The sequence below is a fragment of the Phaseolus vulgaris genome, chromosome 1, assembly GCF_051622355.1.
Source record: "Phaseolus vulgaris cultivar YP4 chromosome 1, ASM5162235v1, whole genome shotgun sequence".
Classification (NCBI taxonomy): Eukaryota; Viridiplantae; Streptophyta; class Magnoliopsida; order Fabales; family Fabaceae; genus Phaseolus; species Phaseolus vulgaris.
In genome coordinates this window covers 12,407,999-12,429,554 of record NC_143498.1, presented here as the reverse complement: position 1 = coordinate 12,429,554, position 21,556 = coordinate 12,407,999, and the positions used below count along the sequence as shown (strand labels likewise).

General features: G+C 37.9%; 1 protein-coding gene across 4 annotated transcripts; it reads left to right on the top strand.

Moving 5' to 3' along the window:
• Positions 1 to 9,412: 9,412 nt before the first annotated feature.
• Positions 9,413 to 13,427, top strand: LOC137813565 (TATA-box-binding protein). Of its 4 annotated transcripts, none has more exons than XM_068615897.2 (10): positions 9,413 to 9,710; positions 9,977 to 10,084; positions 11,042 to 11,129; positions 11,451 to 11,522; positions 11,736 to 11,786; positions 11,978 to 12,022; positions 12,143 to 12,235; positions 12,682 to 12,783; positions 12,873 to 12,946; positions 13,187 to 13,427. In XM_068615897.2, coding segments are annotated over exons 2-10 (603 nt in total). In that variant the 5' UTR covers positions 9,413 to 9,710; positions 9,977 to 10,007; the 3' UTR covers positions 13,188 to 13,427. The 4 variants fall into 4 exon arrangements, 3 of the variants coding, with proteins under 3 accessions (XP_068471998.1, XP_090156518.1, XP_090156522.1); XR_016519549.1 differs by having other exon boundaries at positions 9,415 to 9,710; positions 12,184 to 12,235; XM_090300392.1 differs by having other exon boundaries at positions 9,416 to 9,710; positions 11,026 to 11,129.
• The last annotated feature ends 8,129 nt before the right edge of the window (positions 13,428 to 21,556 follow it).

Here is a 21,556-nt window from a genome sequence, read left to right as displayed (position 1 = left end):
AGAAGACAATGTCAATTGAGTATCTTCCATAATGGTCTCAGATTTGATACCAAAATGCTTTTAGATGCTACAGTTAGTGGTACAATGATAGTTGTTGATGCAGAGCACGCCACAAAGCGTATTGATGCATCGACATCAACAAATTATCAAGCCCAAAATGATAGACAAACTAAGTCAAAGAAGGGGATGATAGATCGTAATGCTTTAAATGCACTTTTGGCTCAGAACCAAATTTTGACATAATATATGGAAGCATTGACGAAGCACACATATAATCTACCACAACAATTACAAGTTGTACATTCTTATCAGACACAGATTTAATCCATGAAGTGTGATTTTGTGGAGGTGATAATCCAAATGGTCACTACTATTTTCAAAATAATTAATCTAAAGAAGAGGTTCATTATATGGAAAATCAAGGAAGATAAGGTGGGTACTTCAATAATAATAATTATCCTCAAGGTTGGAGAAACAACAACCATTATATCCTTAATCTTAGGAGAGAATAAGCAAATTGGAGGATACCTTGCAGGAATTTGTGCAAGCATCACTGTCCAACCAAAAGAATATTGACACTTCTATTAGAATTTTGGAGACACAAGTGGGACAAATTGCAAAATAGTTGGAGGACTCTCAAAATGGTCAATCTACAACCAACACATAGGCAAAATCCAAGGAGTGATGTAAGTTAATTACTATTAGAAGTGGATTTATAGCATATTACTTGATTTATCACGTATCCCTTTATTTTATCTTAATGTATTGAATCTATTCGGTTGGTCAACTTTTGATACTTAGTGACTTGGTCCACTTGGCTTCGACCAGTACACTTGTCCCCAGGCTCGAGGGTGAACCTTTTAGAAGAGCCTAAATGTCATCTCTTGGTGTCTCGAGGTTGAAAGTGACAATTTGGATGATTAATGGTTTGTAGTGTTAGTGGTGATTGGACGTACATCACTCAATGCTTCGTTCGAGTTTAACCTAACTTTTGACCTCAAAGATCTAATGGTTCAACTGACCGTGTCGTTACGTGCTCCAACCATTTGAACTCGTTGGACTAAAGTGAATCCAATGATTGAGAACAAGACAATGTTTCGTCCTTTCGTGATAAGAAATATATAAATAACAGTTTATTTTTAATTTTTCTACGTTTTACTCTGCTCACTTTAATAAGTTGAATTATGATTGCTTGCTTTACCTTGCGTTTTTCTTATTTGATGATCCGACCGTGTAGGAGTGGTTAAAACCCTTTTTTAGTTAAACTGTTAGGAGGGATTTTCATTTGAGACAAAGCTTGCTTACCCGAGCTAACTATTTGGTTTATAACGATTTGGGAGGGATTGCCACGTTGGGCAAAGGTTCCTTAGTAGAATTGTAGATATTTTTAGGAATTATGAGGGATTGTCGATTGTTCGACAAAGTTTCCTTAACCGTGTCAAGCCTTGGGGCATCAGGAGGGATTGCCATGTTAAGGCAAAGCTTCCTTGACCGAGCCGAATCTTTGGGCATCGAGAGGGATTGCCATGTTAAGGAAAAGATTCCTTGACCGAGTCGAATCTTGGGGCATCATGATGAATTGCCATGTTAGGACAAAGCTTCCTTGATTGAGTCGAGCCTTTGGGCACCGGGAGGGATTGCCATGTTAAAGCAAAGCTTCCTTGACCGAGCGAAGTCTTTGGACATCAAAAGAGTTTGCCATATTAAGGAAAAACTTCCTTGACCGAGCCGGAGTTTGGGGCATTGGGAGGGATTGCCATGTTAAGGAAAAACTTCCTTGACCGAGCCGAGTCTTTGTGATAGAGGAGGGCCCAAGCTCACCACACTATGAAAGCCAAAGCTTCCAAGACTAGACCGTCTAGCCCATGATGAGGAGCGTCTAGTCTCAAACGGAGCGTCTAGCCTATGATGAGGAACGTCTAGGCCATGATGAGGAGCGGCTACATAAGGAACATCTAGGAGGAATCCTAGACCGTCTAGCTTCACATACATATGGGTCAAGTTACGGTTTTGAGAAGACCTTGTAATTGTCACATGGAGGCCCATTAAGGGTGGCTAAGTAATTAGAGTAGTGTAGAAAGCATAAATGAGTGAACATTCTAGAATCTAGTTGCTTGGCCGGTCATGTGCCATGTGTATTGTGAATTGCATTTCATTTGGCTTCCATTTCATTAGGAATTAGCTTAGCTTTTACGGTTCTATAGCCTATAAATAGGAAGGCTATCTCTTGTATTTTCCAAGTTTATTGTGAGTAAAGTTATGCTGCCATTTTGTGTCAAGCTTTGCTTCTCCCTAGAACTCTAGGCTCTAAACTTCACATCCTTCACCTTTCCTTGGGCTGGCCGAACCTCCCAATGTTCATACACATCATGCACCTTCAAGATCAACATCACTCTTAGGAGGATCTTGCACACACACATCCATGGCTTCCGCACCATCTCTTACATGATTCAAGAAGAACTTCATGAATTTTGCCATCATTTGGTATCAGAGCTTAGGTTCTTCAAGATGAGTTGCTTTTGGTCTTTTCATTTTTAGTTCTTCTTTATTTCATGTTGTTCATCTTATTTCCATAATTGTCTTGCTTTTTTTACATTTTAATTTGTTTTGGTGTGCTATTTGGAAGATCCAACCGGTGCACTTTGTTCAATTGATCTTGAACAATTCTTGTGCAAATTGTGATAGGATTCCATACACCTTTGAGTTGCTGTTTTCTTTTAGGTTTTTGAGTCTTTATTGCACTTTTAATTTGGTTCATATTATGCTTTTGAGTCTTTAATTTCTGAATCCATATATATTTTGTCAAGTCATGTTCATCCACAATGTCAACAATTCTTAGTAGTCCTTTATTTGGCTTGATTGTTTCTTGATTTTGGGTATCTTTAATTGCTTTGAATCTGCTGTTCTTTGATCTTTTGGTGCCTTTTTAATTTTAGTTTGAGTTCCTATTTATGTTTAGATCCTACAGAAATTCTATTTCACAAATTCCATTGTGTTTAAATTTTGGTATCTTGCTGTTTTTTGTTTCCAGTTTTCCAGAATCCCCTGTTTCACATTCTCTGTGCTGGCTGTTTTGTTTCAGAAAAATATTTTCACTCATAGGAAAATTTTGATTCTCTGGAATATGCAAGTTTGAAGTGTTATAGAAAGGACAAAAAAAGAATTAGTTCAAAAGAATCAACAGAAAAAAAATGATAAATCTTTTAAAATCAGTGTGCAAATCTGAGGCGCTGGCGTAACTGAACACTTGAATTGAAAAATTTATTAAAAAAAAATGGTTTATGCGTTTTGAGTGATTCCAAAGCCAGATTTTAGCTAAGATCTTGAATATCTTGCATATAAAATTTCAGAATCAAATCCAAAAAGCACAGCTCAGCATAAATTGGGGAAAAACACGTTTCTGGCCCACAACAATTTTCCAGTGGTGCTGTTTTTTATTTTGTAATCTAATTCTAGTGCCATTCTTAGGAACTCTTTTGTGTGCCTACCTTTAATTGAGTACCTTTTATTTGCTTGCTTAATATTTCTTGGACCCCTTTCTAGTTGTCATAATCTAACTCCTTTTGGTGGTACTGTTTTATTCAATTAAATTGTTTCTTGCTTTTGTTCTTTGACCTCTAATTTGGTGCTGGAATTTATTCTCCTTTGGTGCTTAATTGAATGGAAACTTGACTTGGGTAAGGTCTAGTCTTTTGATAGGTGCTGGAATTGGAGAATAATGACCTTCATTCTAAGGGGAAACAAAGCCAAGGCCGAATCAAGCTTTCTTGAAAAACACTACAAACACTTGGAGGGCCAACAAGCAAAGACAACAAGGAAGTGCATTTAGCAAAAAGAGGATCAACAAAGAGAGTTTTTCTTAATTTCCTTGCAACTTAATTTGTGTTAATTACTTCTTAATTACGTTATTAGACGGTGAGTGTGTCTTCAAGGGCTCCAAGTGTCCAAGAAGTCTCACCTAGGGCCGACTAGTATAGAACTCTTTAATTAGCAATTGTTAATTGTTTTTAGTTGTTTCTATATTGCTTAATTAGTAACGCTTTGTATGTGTGGTTGTTTTAAGCTTTGTTAAAACCGTCTAGCTTTGTTAACTAGTTAGCATACATTGTTTTTCTTGCATTGAAAAAAAAAAGAGTTTTGATTTCTCAACTTAATTGTGTTCCAAGTAGTTTACTAAGAGGAAGTTTTGTGTGAAGACATTGAGGGATAATTTTTGGCTAAGGCAAAGGCTTGGTACTTAAGTAGTCCTTTGTGACTCACCTCCCTTACCTGGAAAACTACCTTCTTTGACTTTCCTAAATTTCCTCAAGGTAAAACACTTATATACACAAAAACTTTAGCCATGTCTTCTCCTCCTCACTCTCCAAAGTCTATTGAAAGTGAAGTAAAATCTATAAAATCTCTTTTAAAAGAAGTTTCACAAGCTGTGCAAATGATTTCTTTTAGACAATTGGAGAATGAGAATAAAATTAATGAATTGGCTAAAGCCCAAGAAGAGAAATCCCAAAAATAAATAAAAAAACTCATACTCATGCATCCCATTCTAAAAGTAATGAGTTTCTAGGGGAGGGAAGCCTTAGAATCAATGACTATTACCAACCACCCCCTAGAAGAACTAGACAAAGGGAGCAAGAGAGCCCAAGGGAAGTAAGGGTAGACCTACCCCATTTCTATGGCAAGGAAGATGTAGAGACCTACCTAGATTGGGAGATGAAAGTCGAGCAACTCTTTGCTTGCCATGGGGTGAGTGAAGAGAGGAAGGTACCCTTAGCAACCCTTAGTTTCCAAAGCAATGCCATGTATTGGTGGACCTCTCTAGAGAGAGACCGACGTCTTCATAGGGAGCCTCCCATAGAATATTGGAATGACCTTAGGGGAGCCCTAAGACGTCGCCACATACCTTCCTACTACCATAGGGAGTTGATGGACAAGCTCCAAAGACTCCAACAAAAGAACTTGAGTGTGGAAGAGTATAGGCAGAAAATGGAGCTCTACATGATGAGAGCATCCATTAGAGAGGAAGAAACCACCACCATATCTAGGTTTCTAAGTGGGCTCAACCTTGAGATAAAGGATAGAGTAGAACTATTACCCTACCAAGACTTGAATGATTTGGTTCAACTTTGTATTAAAGTTGAACAACAAAATTTGCGCAAAACTTCAAGTCAAAGGGTGGGTTCTTACTCCAACTCTTATCCCAAAAAAGACTTTAAAAGGGAAGGTAGTACACCTAGAGACGAACCCAAAGAAACTACCAAACCCTTAGTGAAAGATGCCTCCACCCCATACATCCGTGCTAGGGACACTAAGTGTTTTAAATGTTTTGGAAGAGGACATGTGCAAGCACAATGTCCAAACCAAAGGGTTTTGTTCTTAAAAGGAAAAGATGAGTACACAAGTGGTGAGGATGAACCTAGTACACAAGAAAAGGGGGAAGGAGAGAGGATAAATCCTTTGGAGGGGGACTTATTGATGATTCAAAGAATCCTCCACAATCAACCTAGTGCATCCATTGAGACACAACGAGAGAACATTTTTCATACTAGATGCAATGTTTTAGAAAATATATGCTCTCTTATTGTGGATGGTGGATCATGCTGCAATTGCTGTAACACTAGATTGATTGAAAAACTAAAACTACAAGTAGTTCCTCATCCAAAACCGTACAATTTACCATGGATCAATGAGGATGGAGAACTACGTGTAGACAAACAAGTGGAAATCGAGTTTTCTATAGGTAACTACAAAGACAATGTTTTATGTGATGTAGTACCTATGGAAGCTTGCCACATCTTATTAGGTAGACCATGGCAATTTGATAAGAAAACCTCGCATAATGGTCTAACTAACGAGATTTCTTTCATCCACAAGCACAAAAAGTTTGTACTTAGCCCTTTACCACATTCCCAAGTGGTAAAAGACCAAATACAAATGAAACACAAAAGGGATGAAGAAAAAATAGAAAAAGAGAAAAATTTTGGGAAACAAAAGGCGTGGGAGAAGAGTGTTCCTTCCCACAAGGTCATTCAACAAGTCAAGCACATTGAAAATACCTTTACAAACATGCTTCTTGTTGAACAACCTAGCCTTTCCTATTGTAAAGGAACACTTGCAAGCAAAAGCACAAAAGAAGAGTCTTTAAAAGAAGCTTGCATAGATCAAGACTATTTCTCAAATGTGTTAAGATATCCCCAAAATAATGACAAGTTATCTATAAGCACCTCCCAATTTTTGTATGAAGTAGTGCCTAGAACAACTTGCCATGTCTTATTGAGACAACCATTGCAAAATATACAAATTTTCATAAACAATGGTTGTACCAACGAGACGCTCTTTGCACATAAGAGAAAAAGTCTACAAGAAGGAGAATTCATGGGGCAAATGAGAGTTGATGAAACTCTAGAGCTGTTAAGAGGAAAACTTTTGTCACCCATGAGAAAAGAGGTTCAAAGACATTACTTTAGGTACAACTCTTGTTTTCAAAATACACCTAAAGCAAAGTCTCAAGAACTCTATACTCCTTCACCTTTTGTAAAAGATCCTTGGGAAGACACACATTTCAAATTAGAGCTTCCTAGGACGACAAAAGGTCTTGATCCATTCTTCATGGATATGGATAAACTCGTCCTAAGAAACGTGACAAGCCTCCATGATTTATTTTCAAATGATAGAGCTTCAAAATTTGAAAACATAGCTCTTCCTTCTATGCTTCACGAAATCATGAAGGACATTCACAAATCTTGGGATAAGAATCCTTTTCCTTATAAGCATGCATACAATGGAGTAGTCCACAAGATTACTCATATTTCTCCATTTGAAGTTGTATGTGCCCAATGTCCTCTTGCCCTTTTAAAGTTGTTACCATTTCTTAAAGGGATTATGCCTAAGGGAAAAGTAACTACTTTTGGAAATTTTAGAAAACATAAGAGGATTAGAGGGCACCTACAACCCTCAAAAGGGAGGTATTGTGAGAAGTTGGCCAAAACAAGAGAAAAACAAAAATGGCAACTTCCCACATTTATTTGTTCTCCAAAGGCTCACCCTAACTCGTTTGCTTTGTTTCAAGATTCACATAGATTGATATTTGATCCGGGAGGACACATCTTGACGAAGCAAGAGGCTGCTATCCGAGATCAAGAATGCAAATATGAGGATAGATCTTCTCAAGAAGGAGGAGATGATGGACACCATCCAGCCACAACCATTCCCTTAGCAAAAGCCTTGGATTTGAGGACAAATCCTTTTCAAGAGGGAGGGGATGATGGAGGAGGGCCCAAGCTCACCACACTATGAAAGCCAAAGCTTCCAAGACTAGACTGTCTAGCCCATGATGAGGAGCGTCTAGTCTCAAACGGAGCGTCTAGCCTATGATGAGGAGCGTCTAGGCCATGATGAGGAGCGGCTACATAAGGAACATCTAGAAGGAATCCTAGACCGTCTAGCTTCACATACATATGGGTCAAGCTACAGTTTTGAGAAGACCTTGTAATTGTCACATGGAGGCCCATTAAGGGTGGTTAAGTAATTAGAGTAGTGTAGAAAGCATAAATGAGTGAACATTATAGAATCTAGTTGCTTGGCCGGTCATGTGCCATGTGTATTGTGAATTGCATTTCATTTGGCTTCCATTTCATTAGGAATTAGCTTAGCTTTTACGGTTCTATAGCCTATAAATAGGAAGGCTATCTCTTGTATTTTCCAAGTTTATTGTGAGTAAAGTTATGCTGCCATTTTGTGCCAAGATTTGCTTCTCCCTAGAACTCTAGGCTCTAAACTTCACATCCTTCACCTTTCCTTGGGCTGGCCGAACCTCCCAATGTTCATACACATCATGCACCTTCAAGATCAACATCACTCTTAGGAGGATCTTGCACACACACATCCATGGCTTCCACACCATCTCTTACATGATTCAAGAAGAACTTCATGAATTTTGCCATCACTTTGGGCGGGATTGCCATGTTAAGGCAAAGCTTCTTTGACCAAGCCGAGTCTTGGAGCATCGGGAGGGATTGCCATGTTAGGGCCAAACTTCCTTGACCAAGCTGAGCCGAGCCTTGGGACATCGAGAGGGATTTCCATGTTAAGGAAAAACTTCCTTGACCGAGCCGAGCCTTGGAGCATCAGAGGGATTGTCATGTTAAGGCAAAACTTCCTTGACTGAGCCGATTCTTTGGGCATCAGGATGGATTGCCATGTTAAGGAAAAGCTTCATTGATCGAGCCGAGTCTTTGAGAATTGGGAGGGATTACCATTTTAAGGCAAAACTTCCTTGACCGAGCCGAGTCTGTAGACATCACGATGGATTGCCATGTTAAGGAAAAGCTTCATTGATAAAGTCGAGTCTTTGAGCATTGGGAGAGATTGCCATGTTAAGGCAAAGCTTCCTTGACTAAATGATGTTTGGAATTTCATTATAATTGAAAACTTCCTAGATGTGTGGAAGTCACAATGAGACGAGGGGGCGCCACTTTTTAGGGGTCATCCTCTCTTTATAGAATTTTTTGACCGGTCTCCTCCCATTTGTCTTTTTTCACCAGAATAATATCAGAACAGATAATCATATATGTTATTTTCAGAATAATATCATACAAGATTTAAATAATAACAATTATATCTTTTATCTTCAGAATAATATCACAACAAATTTAAATAATAAAAATCATATTTTTTGTCTTCAGAATAATATCATAACATATTCAAATAATAACAATCATATCTTTTATCTTCAAAATAATATCACAAAAGATTTAATTAATAAGAATCATATATTTTATCTTCAAAATAATATCACAACATATTTAAATAATAATAATATATTTTATCTTTAGAATAATATCACAACTGATTTAAATAATAACAATTGTTGGTCGAGTGAGTTGGTCCACTCAACTCTGACTAATATATATTTAACTATATAACTATATTATATATATATACAATTAATTAATAAATTTTAAAAATTGATCTAAAATTAAAATTAATTTTGAAGAAAAAAAAACTTTTTGATTTTAACTTTCCTCATTGCGTGGTAAATTAGGAAGAATGAAAAGAAAATGTTGTCCAAAACTTAAATTTAAGAAGTATAACTATATGAAAAGAAATATGATGTTGTTTGTAAATTGAGAATGTAATTACATCTATATATAATATTTTTTCTTCTGAATTTTAAATTTTAAAACGTAAATTATTTTACTTTAAAAGAATATAAAATTAAAATTAATATAAACATTATAATGAGATGAAAGAAAAAAAGCCGTGGCCCGGCGTGGTTCCCTAGTTTCCCGAAAGCCCAGTCAAGTCAACCGTTGTGGCCACGTGTGATTGGGCAATTGGGCCGTTAAAGATGAGCTGCAAGAATAGCATTGCCCTCCCTCACGCCTATAAATAAGAGGCGACAGATCTCGTTGCTCTTCTCTCGCTATTGTCTCCTGATCTTTCCACACATTACAAATACCTTTCACTCTCTCTCTCTCTCTCTCTCTCTCTTCCTCACATTCTCTGGACATACAAACTCTCTCTCCCTCTCTCTCTCTTCATATCAAAACCTATCGCAACATACAATTCCCAAATGCTCTGTCTATATATCTCCTTTCTCATATAAAAGAACTCTTCTTTCGAATCCTTCGCGCGCTCTTTACTCCTTTTCACTCTTTTCCCTCTCCGATTCGCTCCACGCGCATATCCCAACCCCAATTTCTCTCTTATAGGTCTGATTTCACATGCAAGCACCCCAATTTCTCTTTTTTCTCAAACTAATTTTAAGACAGCAAGAGGGGTTCTTTGTATCGGGTGAAAATATTTTGATTATCTGTTTGGGTTTTTCTTAAATTTCGGGTTCTTAGTCTTTTTGGTTTTTAATTGTTAAAGGTTTTTCCTTTTCCTTTTTTTGGAGTTGAGAATAAGCCTAGCGTACTTTTGTTTGGTACTGATTGGTGTTGAACGTGGTGACTTTTGATTTTTTGGTTGCGGGCAGCTCTGCGATTGGGTTAATAAATTAGGGTTTGATGGCTGACCAAGTATTGGAAGGGATCCAGCCAGTAGATCTACAGAAGCATCCTTCTGGGATCGTGCCCACCCTTCAGTGAGTATCCGTTGTTTCTTTCAACAAATCACTTTTCCGTTTGGTTTCAATTGCAAGCTTTAGATGGCTGGATTTTAAGTTTTGAGTTGTGGGGTTAGCCTCTTTTTTGTAATACCCTTTGATGTGTTCCAGTAGGTCAACCCCTATGTCTTTGTATCTTCTTAACACTAGATAACGTAAAGGAACCCGCCCAGAGAACGGTATATGGAAATTTCATCTCGGACGGCTCAAACAAAATGCTCAAATATGGGTTGTAACAAAAAACAAATATGTGTAATAGAAAAAAAACTTATTTATTTAATCCCATGATTATAATTTTCTCTTACGTTAATAAAAAAATAGAAATCCGAAAGATGTTCCTTTTGGTTATAATGCCATAATCTCAAGTTGGAACACTTGTCTTTATCGTGATCTTTTAAGGCCTCTTGAATATTCTATAATTTACTTATTTTTTATTGAGTGATGATGATTGTGCAGGGTTTCTGTTAACACCTTGCCACATTAGCCAGAGCATGTATTTAACTTATATCTGTATTGCCGAAATTTGAATTTGAGGTCGTCCCTAACAAGTTGGCAAATCTTATTAGTCACTTTCAATCTCCTATGTCCTTTTTCTAGATGGATTTTTCTGTGGGTCAAAGCGTGTTGTTGTGCAGAGGTGCTTCATGTCATTTTTACCACCCTGTTTTTTTGTGTAATCTTTTTGACCTATCTGTCACACCCACACCAAATTTGCTACTTTTGATCAATTTGCCTTTATTTTGGATGGAATGTATATTAATTTTGCTTCTCTTCACATTGGAATGTTAAGGATTTGTATTATTTAACAATTTTGTTTGTGTTTACAATTTACTTTGGACTATGCAAATGATTTCTTTCTATTTATATTTGTGTACATAATAAATTTTCCTCTATTTAGATGGTGTAATTTAAAAATCAAGCTGTTTGTATTGCCAGAAATATTGTGTCCACAGTCAATTTGGACTGCAAGTTGGACCTCAAAACAATTGCACTACAAGCTCGTAATGCTGAGTACAATCCCAAGGCAAGTCTCATTTACTTGTAGTGAGTTTCACTCACATTCGTTACCTGCACAACTGTGCATGTATAAATGTTTATTTTTCTGATTTTGCATCTGAATTATGATAAAGATTGTTGTGCAATCATCTAGTCTGCTATCTGAATTTTGTTGTTCGTATCTGGATCAGAAAAGTACGGTTAATCTAAGATTGCTATTTTATGTACCCCATGTGATATCTTCTACATGTGTTATTCAGAATTATTAATTAGCTTATGTACTATATATACTAGTTCTAGTTGGTTGGTGGTATACTGTACTAATAATTTGTGATGTGTTTGCTTGCAGCGTTTTGCTGCTGTTATTATGAGGATAAGAGAGCCCAAAACAACTGCACTTATTTTTGCTTCAGGCAAGATGGTATAGTTCTTTTCTTACCATGCTTAATATCTTGCAATTAACAATACATTTCAACTATGCATCAGATGTAGGCCTTCCGATTTGCAATTTTCTTTTCTGATTTTCCTCATAGCTCTAATTTTTATTACAAAACCAAATTAATCTGGTACCCTTCTTGTAAAGGGATTCTTTTTCTTATGGATTTTGATTTATTCTTTTATGACCATTGACTAGGTTTGTACTGGAGCTAAGAGTGAACAACAGTCTAAATTGGCGGCCAGGAAGGTATGTTACTGTTTGTTTTTGCTTGGTTTTGAAACTATTCTTCCTGTTTTGAGTAGACTGAGGAGGCTGGTTTTTTTAAATTCTTTGCATGTGTTAATATTGATCTTCAGGTTGCTCTCTTCAGTTAGGATTGTGAAGATCATTCTGAAAAATTTTCATATTTTCTGACATTTCTATTTTACCCATTTCAGTATGCTCGTATTATCCAAAAGCTTGGTTTCCCTGCCAAATTTAAGGTATTGTCCTTGCTCTTCCTTATAATTTTTTTCTGAAATTGTTTTATCCATTATTGTTCTTTTCTCATTTAACTATGTAGTGCTTGATTACTAGTTGATTCCTTTGGTATTGTGCTTTAGGATTTCAAAATTCAGAACATTGTTGGCTCTTGTGATGTCAGGTTCCCCATACGGCTGGAGGGTCTTGCATATTCTCATGGTGCTTTCTCAAGTGTAAGTTTTTTATCTTTTGGTGAAACAATTCATGGGCTTGGATTGGATCTTTGATATTGACTTTTAAAATAACACTATTATTTATTTTCACAATCAATTTTTGGCTATCTTGATTTTTAGCAGTCTCAAACAATTTTAAGGGTGTCTTTTTGAATTATATACTTGATGTCAAAATAACCTAGGGAAAAACTGTATTTTGTTTAAAGCACTATGTTGCAAAGCATAAAAGATGGAAAGGCTGAGTTCGAAAATTTTAGACAGAGTGAAATGGTTAAACTGGACTAATATTATTATAAATCTTTATGCTCGTCTGATAAAGTAACTTGGGAAATATAAATTGTGGAAAGGGGCATCTTCTGTTGTTTATGCATGTGGTTAATCTAATGTTTTGAAGTAGAGGGACAATGGTGGATATTTGCTGATACTTTGCTTGTTTGTGGTGATAGTATGAACCAGAGCTGTTTCCAGGTTTAATCTACCGTATGAAGCAGCCTAAAATAGTCTTGCTTATATTTGTTTCTGGAAAAATTGTCCTAACAGGAGCAAAGGTGATATTTTTTGCTTTATAATTTTCCCTTATAATTTTCTCTCCCCTTTTTTTGTACTGGATTTTAGCTGTTTTCACTTCCATTTTTAGGTGAGAGAAGAGACATATACTGCCTTTGAGAACATATATCCTGTACTTACTGAATTCAGGAAAAACCAACAATGGTACGTACGAATTTCTCTTGATATATTTAACTTTTTCAATACATACACATGTAATCGCGGCTACCTTTTGTTTAGCCATCAGAATTATGATGCATTAGGTTTCGTAAGGTTGTATTTGTTGTGTGAGTGTTTATGTAGTTTACACCTGATGCATTCGTAAAATGAATTGATTTTTTGCTACTTTAGATCACTATTTCTGGCTATAAAACCATTATTCAATATTTGACATGGTTATTGCAGATTTGTCCAGAAAGAGCAGGAGCAGCGGGTCTTACAGAGAAGTTCGTGGAACTGTAAATACTATGACAAATATGAGATGAGATCTAAGATTGATATAAATTAAAGACAGCCGTTGTGTTGCCCTGTATCTGTTTTTTGATTGATCTTTTTGGTAAAGTGCCAGACATTGTTCTATTGATTTGACATTTTAAAAAAAAGATGATTTTGAGGAGTCAGAAATGAGAAAAAAAGTGGAGCTAAATGCAGTAGTAGCACATTCAGTTCTGACATTTATTTTGGACATGGATCTGGTTCTAAAACGTGTTGTTCTGAAGAGAATAAAGGGGATTTAAAGCTGTTCAGTAGAAAATCAATGGCTAATAACTATAATACAATCGTTGACTTCGTCTATGATTATTGTAGCATTTATATAATGTGCATTAGTGGTCGTAATGCGGGTTCAACCCGTCACGCATAGACATGTATCGTGTTTGGCCTACAAAAGTGCAGGTTGGTTGGCCTGTCGTGTGTAAGAAGTGCAGGTTTATTTTACTTTCTTATAAAAGGAAATCCGCCGGTCTACGGGTTAGTGCGGGTTTATTTTACTTTCGCATAAAAGGAAACCCGCCGGTCTACGGGTTAGTTTTTATAAGATTTTTTTCTTTTAAAATTAAAATTTCATTAATTGTAAAAAATTTATTTCTATTACTATAATTAAACTTTTATTTCTGTTTTAATTCATTCAATCATGACAAAAATTTAAATTCAAATTTTTGAAATTTTTGAGAGTTGTTAAGAAAGTTTGATTAAAAATAATTAAAGTTTTGTTTTGTATATATAAAAATATCTTTTGAAGGTTTTGTTAAAAAATATTTTAATGAAAATAACTATTTTTTCAATTATTTTATTTGAAATTTTTTCTTTATATTATTTTTAATTAATAAATTTTAAATATAAGATCTTATTTAAAATTAAATAATTAAATTTATTGTCACTTTTTATATACTAACTTCATGATTCAATTAAAATTGTGGTTCTGGATAACTTTAAAGTTTTTTCTATTTGTTTTTTTTTTTTACTGTCGTCATTTGGATCTATATATTCGATTAAACATAAGTGATTAAACATAAGTGATTTATATGAGTTGTTAGAAGGTTTGATTAAAAATAATTAAAATTTTGTTTTGTATATATAAAAATATCTTTTCAAGGTTTTGTTAAAAAATATTTTAATGAAAATAACTATTTTTTTAATTATTTTATTTGAAATTTTTTTTTATATTATTTTTAATTAATAAATTTTAAATATAAGATCTTATTTAAAATTAAATAATTAAATCTATTGTCACTTTTTATATACTAACTTCATGATTCAATTAAAATTGTGGTCCTGATACCTTTAAAGTTTTTTCTATTTGTTTTTCCTTTTTCACTGTTGTTTAGATCTATGTATTCGATTACACATAAGTGATTTATATGGGTTGGATCACTCTTAAGTGATTTTTATTTATTTATTTTTTATTGTTGATAAAAAAAACTAACTCTTTTAAATGATGAAAATAAAACATTTATTTTTTAGTACATGAAATTAATTTTTTAAATAAAATAAAATAAATGTCATACTACAATAATGAGTGAATAGAATATGATTTTTTCTACAAAAATAAAATAAAATAAACATTTATTATACGACCAACTCTCCATATAAAATGTAAATATGTCACGCCATGTTCTGAGAAACTTTAATTTTTTTATCTGAATTTTCTATAAAAACTTATGACCGTTTGATTTCTTTTTATGACCATTTGAAGATTGTTTATCCTAATATTCAATAAATTAAGTTACCACAAATCCTAAACTCCTGAAAAATCATCATATAAAAGGCAAATATGTCACGCCTCGTTCGTTAGCCCGTGCGGGCTGCGGTTTATTTGGAGAGGATCTTAGCGGGTCAACGAATTAGATTAAAGAGTTCATCCACGCTTTTTGTAGTGGGCTACCTGATTCTTGAAATATGTGCTATTTATATTATTTTAGTGGGCCTACCTTATAGGATCGGATTAGGGAGCTGGGCCATGCTTAGGGACACATTACCTAGCTTTTAATCATGGATTAGCTTCGATGACTCAGACTTGTGCTGTCAGTCGGTCCTATGGACGTGGGCCTTTACTTCAGTCGACCCAGTGATGAGGACCGAGACGTGACATCAGTTGTACGACCCTCACCGGTACACTTGCCCCCTGGTTCGAGGATGATTAGTCTGAAGAGTCCTTTGAGAGAGATGTGTCAGTCGGGCTTCTGAGTTTGGTGATTGGGCTTCTCGATGCTTGACGCGACGTCAGGCGGTGCCTGCATGCATGACGTGACCTGCATTGATGAAGGGTTTTTGGGCCCCAAACGACGAGGACCGTTGAGATGGTTGCGACGCTTGTCTCCCGAGACTGTCAAGGGCTATAAATAGTGGTCCCAATAGTGTCGAGACACTGCGCTACTACTTTGATAATTCTCCAGACCCGAACACTCCTTATCCTCCTAAGCTGCTGTATTTCTTCTTTCACAAGGTTAGTTATGTATTCTTTGTCTTGTCCTACCTCTTCTTCTTCTTCGACTCCCCCTTCTCCTCGTCCCGTGCGTCCTTCTTCCTCTTCGTCTTTTGTTTCTAACTCCTCTACGACTGAGCCTCTGTCGGTCGGTGCAATCCAAGTGTTGCACCCTGTGGAGGAGGTGGCTAAGGGGGACGACTCAGGCGATGTTGTCGACCGGTCGAACTCCCTTGAGCAGGTCATCTTCCCTCCAGAGATTGACTGGGTAGATCCTAAGGTAATAAGTATCACCTCTGCCTTTACGATTGAGACCTCTGTTGCAGATATTTTGGAGAAGGTCCCGGTTTTGAAGGCAGATGCTGGCCTCAGCTTCTTTAGGGTTGAGTTGTGCTTACCGACCTAGACCATATGTCTGGGTCGCTCTCCCACCAAGTCACCATTCTTCTACATGTATTCTCTTGCCTGTTTTTAGACTTACACGTTTCTTTACCTTTCGCTAACTTCATGATCGGCGTCCTTAAGGCGCTCAACGTGAATCCTACTCAGCTTCATCCAAACACCTGGGCGTCCATCCAGGCCTTCCGCCTGATATGTGATGTTCCTCGTTTGCATCCTACCCCTTCATGCTTTTTAAGTTATTATGCCTCCCATCCGGCCGAGCCTGTTCTGTGGCATTCATTGATCAGTCAGTCGGATAATGTTCTCTTCAACTCCTACACCACTTTGTACAAAAAGTTAAAGAAATATTTTTCAAAGTTTTCATCCGACCGGAAGCCGCACCATATTTCTTTGATGAAGCCGGTCGGTCGAGGTTTCCTATGTCTTGGTCTGGGAAGCCTCAGAAGTTTAAGGAGTGGCCTCGTCCGACCATGGGTGCCGAAGAGCTAAAGATTCTTTTTCTCTTCGATAAGCTCCCGAGGAAACTTCCTACACGGAAGCTAATAGCCGTGTAAGCTAAATCATCTCGCTGGGTGGCCTTTAAGGGCATTTTGGTTTCCTCTAGTCTCGATTGGTTGCTTTGGTTTTAACTAACATTTTGCTTCTTATTGTTGCAGAAATCATGAATCAAAACGCTCCTCTATTAAAGGGCTTGCTCGACGCTTTAAGGAAAGGGTCGCTTAGCAGAAGGGTAGGTCGAGTATTGAGGCCATGGTGGTCGGAAATGGACCATCCGATGATGTTGGCCCCTCCGGGAAAAGCAAGAAAAGGTCGAGGGAGGGGGTAACATAGTTACGACCACTCGCTCCCCCGAGTTAATGCCAACACCACCTCCTCCGCGTCGGACGTTGATTGAAGTTGACTCTCCGCCATAAGACAACTTTAACCGGCCGATTCCCCTCATGCGACCGAGCGTACACTGAAGGTCTCCATGTCACCCCTGTTGGTGTTTGGGGTGACTTACAATTTGCAAGGGGAGTCAAGATTGGTCTGCCCGAGCCAATGCGAGAGCTCATTCGGGGCGTCCCTTCGAAAGACTAGCTCCAAGGCAACATCGAGATGATGTGTCAAGTGCTCGTCCGGCCTGCCTAGGTTCCATGCCGAGGAGATCTCTCGGCCCGAGCACGAGCTTTCAGAGGCTTCGGGAAACCTGAAACAGTCTCTCGTGGCTAACACTGAGTACGCGGAGAGGCTTTCTCGAGAGGCCTCCGAGTGGGAGATCGTCGAAGGCCAAGCGACTGAGCTCGAGCGGCAAGTGCAGAGATTAGGACCGAGAATGCACGAATGAAGAAGGTTGTGGAGGAGGCGAATAGTAAGATCTCGGTGCTTCATGCCGAGAACTTCGAGCTGAAGGTCGAGAAGGAAGCGGTCGAGGTGGGGCTGGATAAAATTTTTGATGACAGTTTGGAGTTACTTAACCAAAGTTTTTTCCAGGCCTACGTCCTCTACAATGTTGTGTTACCGTCTGGTGACTTCAACCCCGAAAACGAAGTGTTTGAGGGTCAGATCTTGTCGAGGGTTGAGGTGAGGGCTTTGGAGAGCCCGACGCAACCTGTGACGACTGAAGGTGCTGAAGGCGAAGACTAGTAAGTTTTATGCTTTAGTTTTTTGCTTCCTTCAATTGGGATATGACCCTTTATCATTTTCTCATATATAGTAGTTTAATTTGAACACGTGAATTGAACAAGTTAAGTTCCTTGGTCGGGATAACTTAATTGAATAAAGAAAATTGAACAAGTTAAGTTCATCGGTCGGGATAACTTAATTGAACAAGTTAAATAATCGGTCTGCTTGTTTTTGTAGTGCGTTTTAAGGTTTCGGTAGGGTATGCCAGTTGAGGCTTCGTCCAGACTGAACATTAGTCTTCTAGGTGTCGGTAGGGTAAGCCGGTTAAGGTTACGTCCTTGATCGCACCCAACTTTTATGGTACTGGTATGGTATGTCGGTTAAGGCTTCATCCAGATCGAACCACGGTTTTGCAGTGTCAGTAGGGTATGCCAGTTAAGGCTTCATCCAGACCGAATCGAGGCTTTCCGATATTAGCAGGGTATGCCGCTTAAGGCTTCATCCAAACTAATATGAGGTTTTGCGGTATTAGCAGGGTATGCCAATTAAGGCTTCATCCATACCGAACCGAGGTTTTGCGGTATCAGCAAGGTATGTCGGTAAAGGCTTCATCTAAACTGATTCGAGGTTTTGCGGTGTCGGCAGGGTATGCTGGTTAAGGCTTCATCTAGGTCGAACCGAGTGTTGAAAGATGTGTGAACTTGAATTTAAATTGCAAATCGTTGGAGAGAAACACCTCGTTAAAACATGTATGACCGAAAACCCTCCTTAGGGAAAAACAGCCGGGTGAGGAATAGTGTGTAAATTTTATTAATTTTAACCATAATAAAATTTGAGCTGCGTGGCATTCCACGTTCTCTATACAATTTTTCCTGAGAACCACTCTAAGTGGTATGCCCCCCAGCTGCAACTTCTCGGATCTGGAAGGGCCCTTCCCAGTTGGATGAAAACTTGCCTTCATTCTTCCTTGTGTCGGTTCTTATCCTTCAGACGAGGTCTCCCTTTTGAAAGCTCCTCGGTCGGCCCTTTGTGTTGTAGCGTCTCACCTTTCGAAGCTTGAATGTTGCCTCTCGAATCTTGCTCTTGTCGCGGAGCTCGTTGACCAAATCTAGGTTGACAAAGAGACCCTTTTCATTCATGGTTAGATCAAACATCTGCCTTCGAACGGTAGGCTCGCCTACCTTGACTGAGATCATTGTTTTGGTTCCATACGTTAGGCTATATGGTGTTTCTTGCGTGGTCGTCTAGAGGTGCAGTGATATGCCCACAAGACTTCCAGTAGTTCTTCGGTCCATCAGCCTTTTGCTTTGCCGAATCGGTTCTTCAGTTTGTTCAGGATGGCCTTGTTGGCAGCCTCGACCTGACCATTGGTTTGGGGGTGCTCGAACGAGGTTGTTATGAACTTGGTACCGAGGTCATCGGAGAAAGATTGGAGCCCTCGGTAGATGAATTGTCGACCATTATCAGTTATTATTGTGTTCGGCACACTGAATTGAGACACAATACTTTGCCATACAAAATTTTTCAAGTTCTTGGCGAAAATGGATTCGAGTGGCTCGGCCTCGATCCATTTGGTGAAATAGTTGACTCTGACCAAGAGGAATTTTGTCTGACCCTTTCCCAGGGCAAAGGGACCAATGATGTCCATCCCCAGATGGCAAACGACCATGGGGATGTCATGCCATGCAGTACTTATGGCTTCAGGTGTTATAGGGGATCAAACTCGTGACACTTGGCGCATTTGTTCACAAACTCTGTGCTATCCCCTTTGACGGTCGACCCGTAATAACCAACTATGAGGACTTTGGCAGCCATTGTCCGTGCACCCGAGTGACTGCCACATACCCCCTCGTGGATCTCCTCGAGGACGTATTCAACCTGGTCTTTGGTGATGCCTTTCAACAACGGCGTTGAGTAACCCCTTTAGTACAGGTCTTGGTTGAGCATGGTGCACCTCGAACAATGCTACTTCATTGCTTTCTCCTATTTCGGCTTGCATGTGCCGTGCTCAAGGTATCGGATGATCGGGGTCATCCAAGTCTCGGCTTCGACGTCAACGACCGCTAGGCATTCAGTCTCTACCACACTAGGTTGTCTTAGCCAAATTTGTTTGTTTTCTTCTTGGTAGTCGACAAATGAGACAACGCGTCAGCCTGCTTGTTCTCTTGCCGATGTATGTGCTCCACTGTTACCTTTTGAAATCGAGTGATTTTGTTGCGGACTGTGTGGTAGTATCTTTGGAGCAAAGACTCTTTTACCTCGAACTCCCCTGTGATCTGGCTGATCATAACTTGGGAGTCGCTTTTTCAAGTTACCTCGCGAGCTCCCATGTTGTACGCCAGGTTCAGTTCGACAAGAAGAGCCTCATACTCTACTAGATCATTGGTGGCCTTGAACCCAAATTGGATGGTTTGCTCCAAGAGGAGGTCACCAGTGTTAGAATATATGGCCTTAAACGAGAGGGGGGTGAATTGTTTAAGAGGGGATTTTGAAATTTTTTTCAGCTAGAACAAAATGCTTTGTTTGAATTGTTACAATATATGGCCTTAAAAAAAGGGGGGAGGGGGGGATGAATTGTTTATAAGAGATTTTCGCAAATTTTGAAGGTATAATCAAATTCAATGCTGAATTACAGAGAAAAGAATCAAGGAAACAAAGAACCAAAACTATTTTAAATGATATCAGAAAAATAATCGGTTGTTTACACCAATAAGAACTTTAAACAACTTTAAAACATAATTTAAAGAGTTAAGGGTAAGAGATAAGCACACAAGCAATTTATACTGGTTCACTCTTACACCAAGAACTACATGCACTCCCCAGAAACCACTGGGTAATCCACTATGCAATCAAAACCATATTACAAACACCACACACCAAAGTAGTGACCTTGAACCCCTCAAGAAACACACTACCTTTGGCAAACCACACCAATAATGTTGACCTTGAACACCTCAAGAACACACAACACTCATTGGCAACACAACTACAAAAATACAGTAATCAAGGAAGAAGGGAATAGAATACACCTGGTGATAAGTGTTTAATTTCAGTAATATTTCATATTAAAATATAGGCACTTATGAGGATTTATTGCTAATTTACATATAAAATAATCCCTAATTTATGAATTTATACCTTTTTACATTTTTTGTGATCTTTATTTGAATAAGAGTATTCTATTCCCAAATTTGGTGTTAATTGCAGATTTCTAAGGAAGATTGGAGATTTGGATTAAAGATGAATGATTTGAGCTAAAAAGATAAAGATAGAAGGTCCCAGAATAGAAAAAGATGCAAAGAAAGATTAAGCCTTTTTTATGTTTTATCATTTAGCCCATTAGCGCGACACAATAAACAACCTAACCCTAGAAAACTAGGATAAATAGAGGGCTAGAGGCTCAACCTTAGTGTGCCAGATTGAGAGGAAAACACCATAGAGTGAATTGTAACCCAATTGGGAGAATGGAAGGTGCTAGAAGTATGCGTGACTAATTCTACCCTTTGGGATTGGGAGTAATCTGCTCAAACTTTTATGTATTGAGGTGATATCTTATATATTAATATTTAGTTTTTGATTGATTATTGGTATTGCTGTTTTACTTTTAACTTTCCGTGATAAATTGAGAATCTTAAATCTGACCGAGAGGTATTTTTAGGGTTTGGACCTAAACATCAATACTTAGCATATTTGAGTGTTAGGGATAAACTTGAAATGTTAATTTCCATTAACGTCTGAGTGTGATTCTAAGTTGTTTTTATAAATATGCGAGAGATCGATATTTAGGAAACATTCTTAAGGATTTTATATGCGAATCCTTCTAGAAACGTAGCAAATCTTAGCAA

Bases quoted from the DNA above. Each gene is read 5' to 3' on its own strand.
- LOC137813565 (XM_068615897.2), top strand. From the start codon at position 10,008: ATGGCTGACCAAGTATTGGAAGGGATCCAGCCAGTAGATCTACAGAAG. The intron at 10,085-11,041 runs GTGAGTATCCGT...TTGTATTGCCAG, and splicing joins GGGATCGTGCCCACCCTTCA to AAATATTGTGTCCACAGTCA. The intron at 12,236-12,681 runs GTAAGTTTTTTA...TTGTGGTGATAG, and splicing joins CTCATGGTGCTTTCTCAAGT to TATGAACCAGAGCTGTTTCC.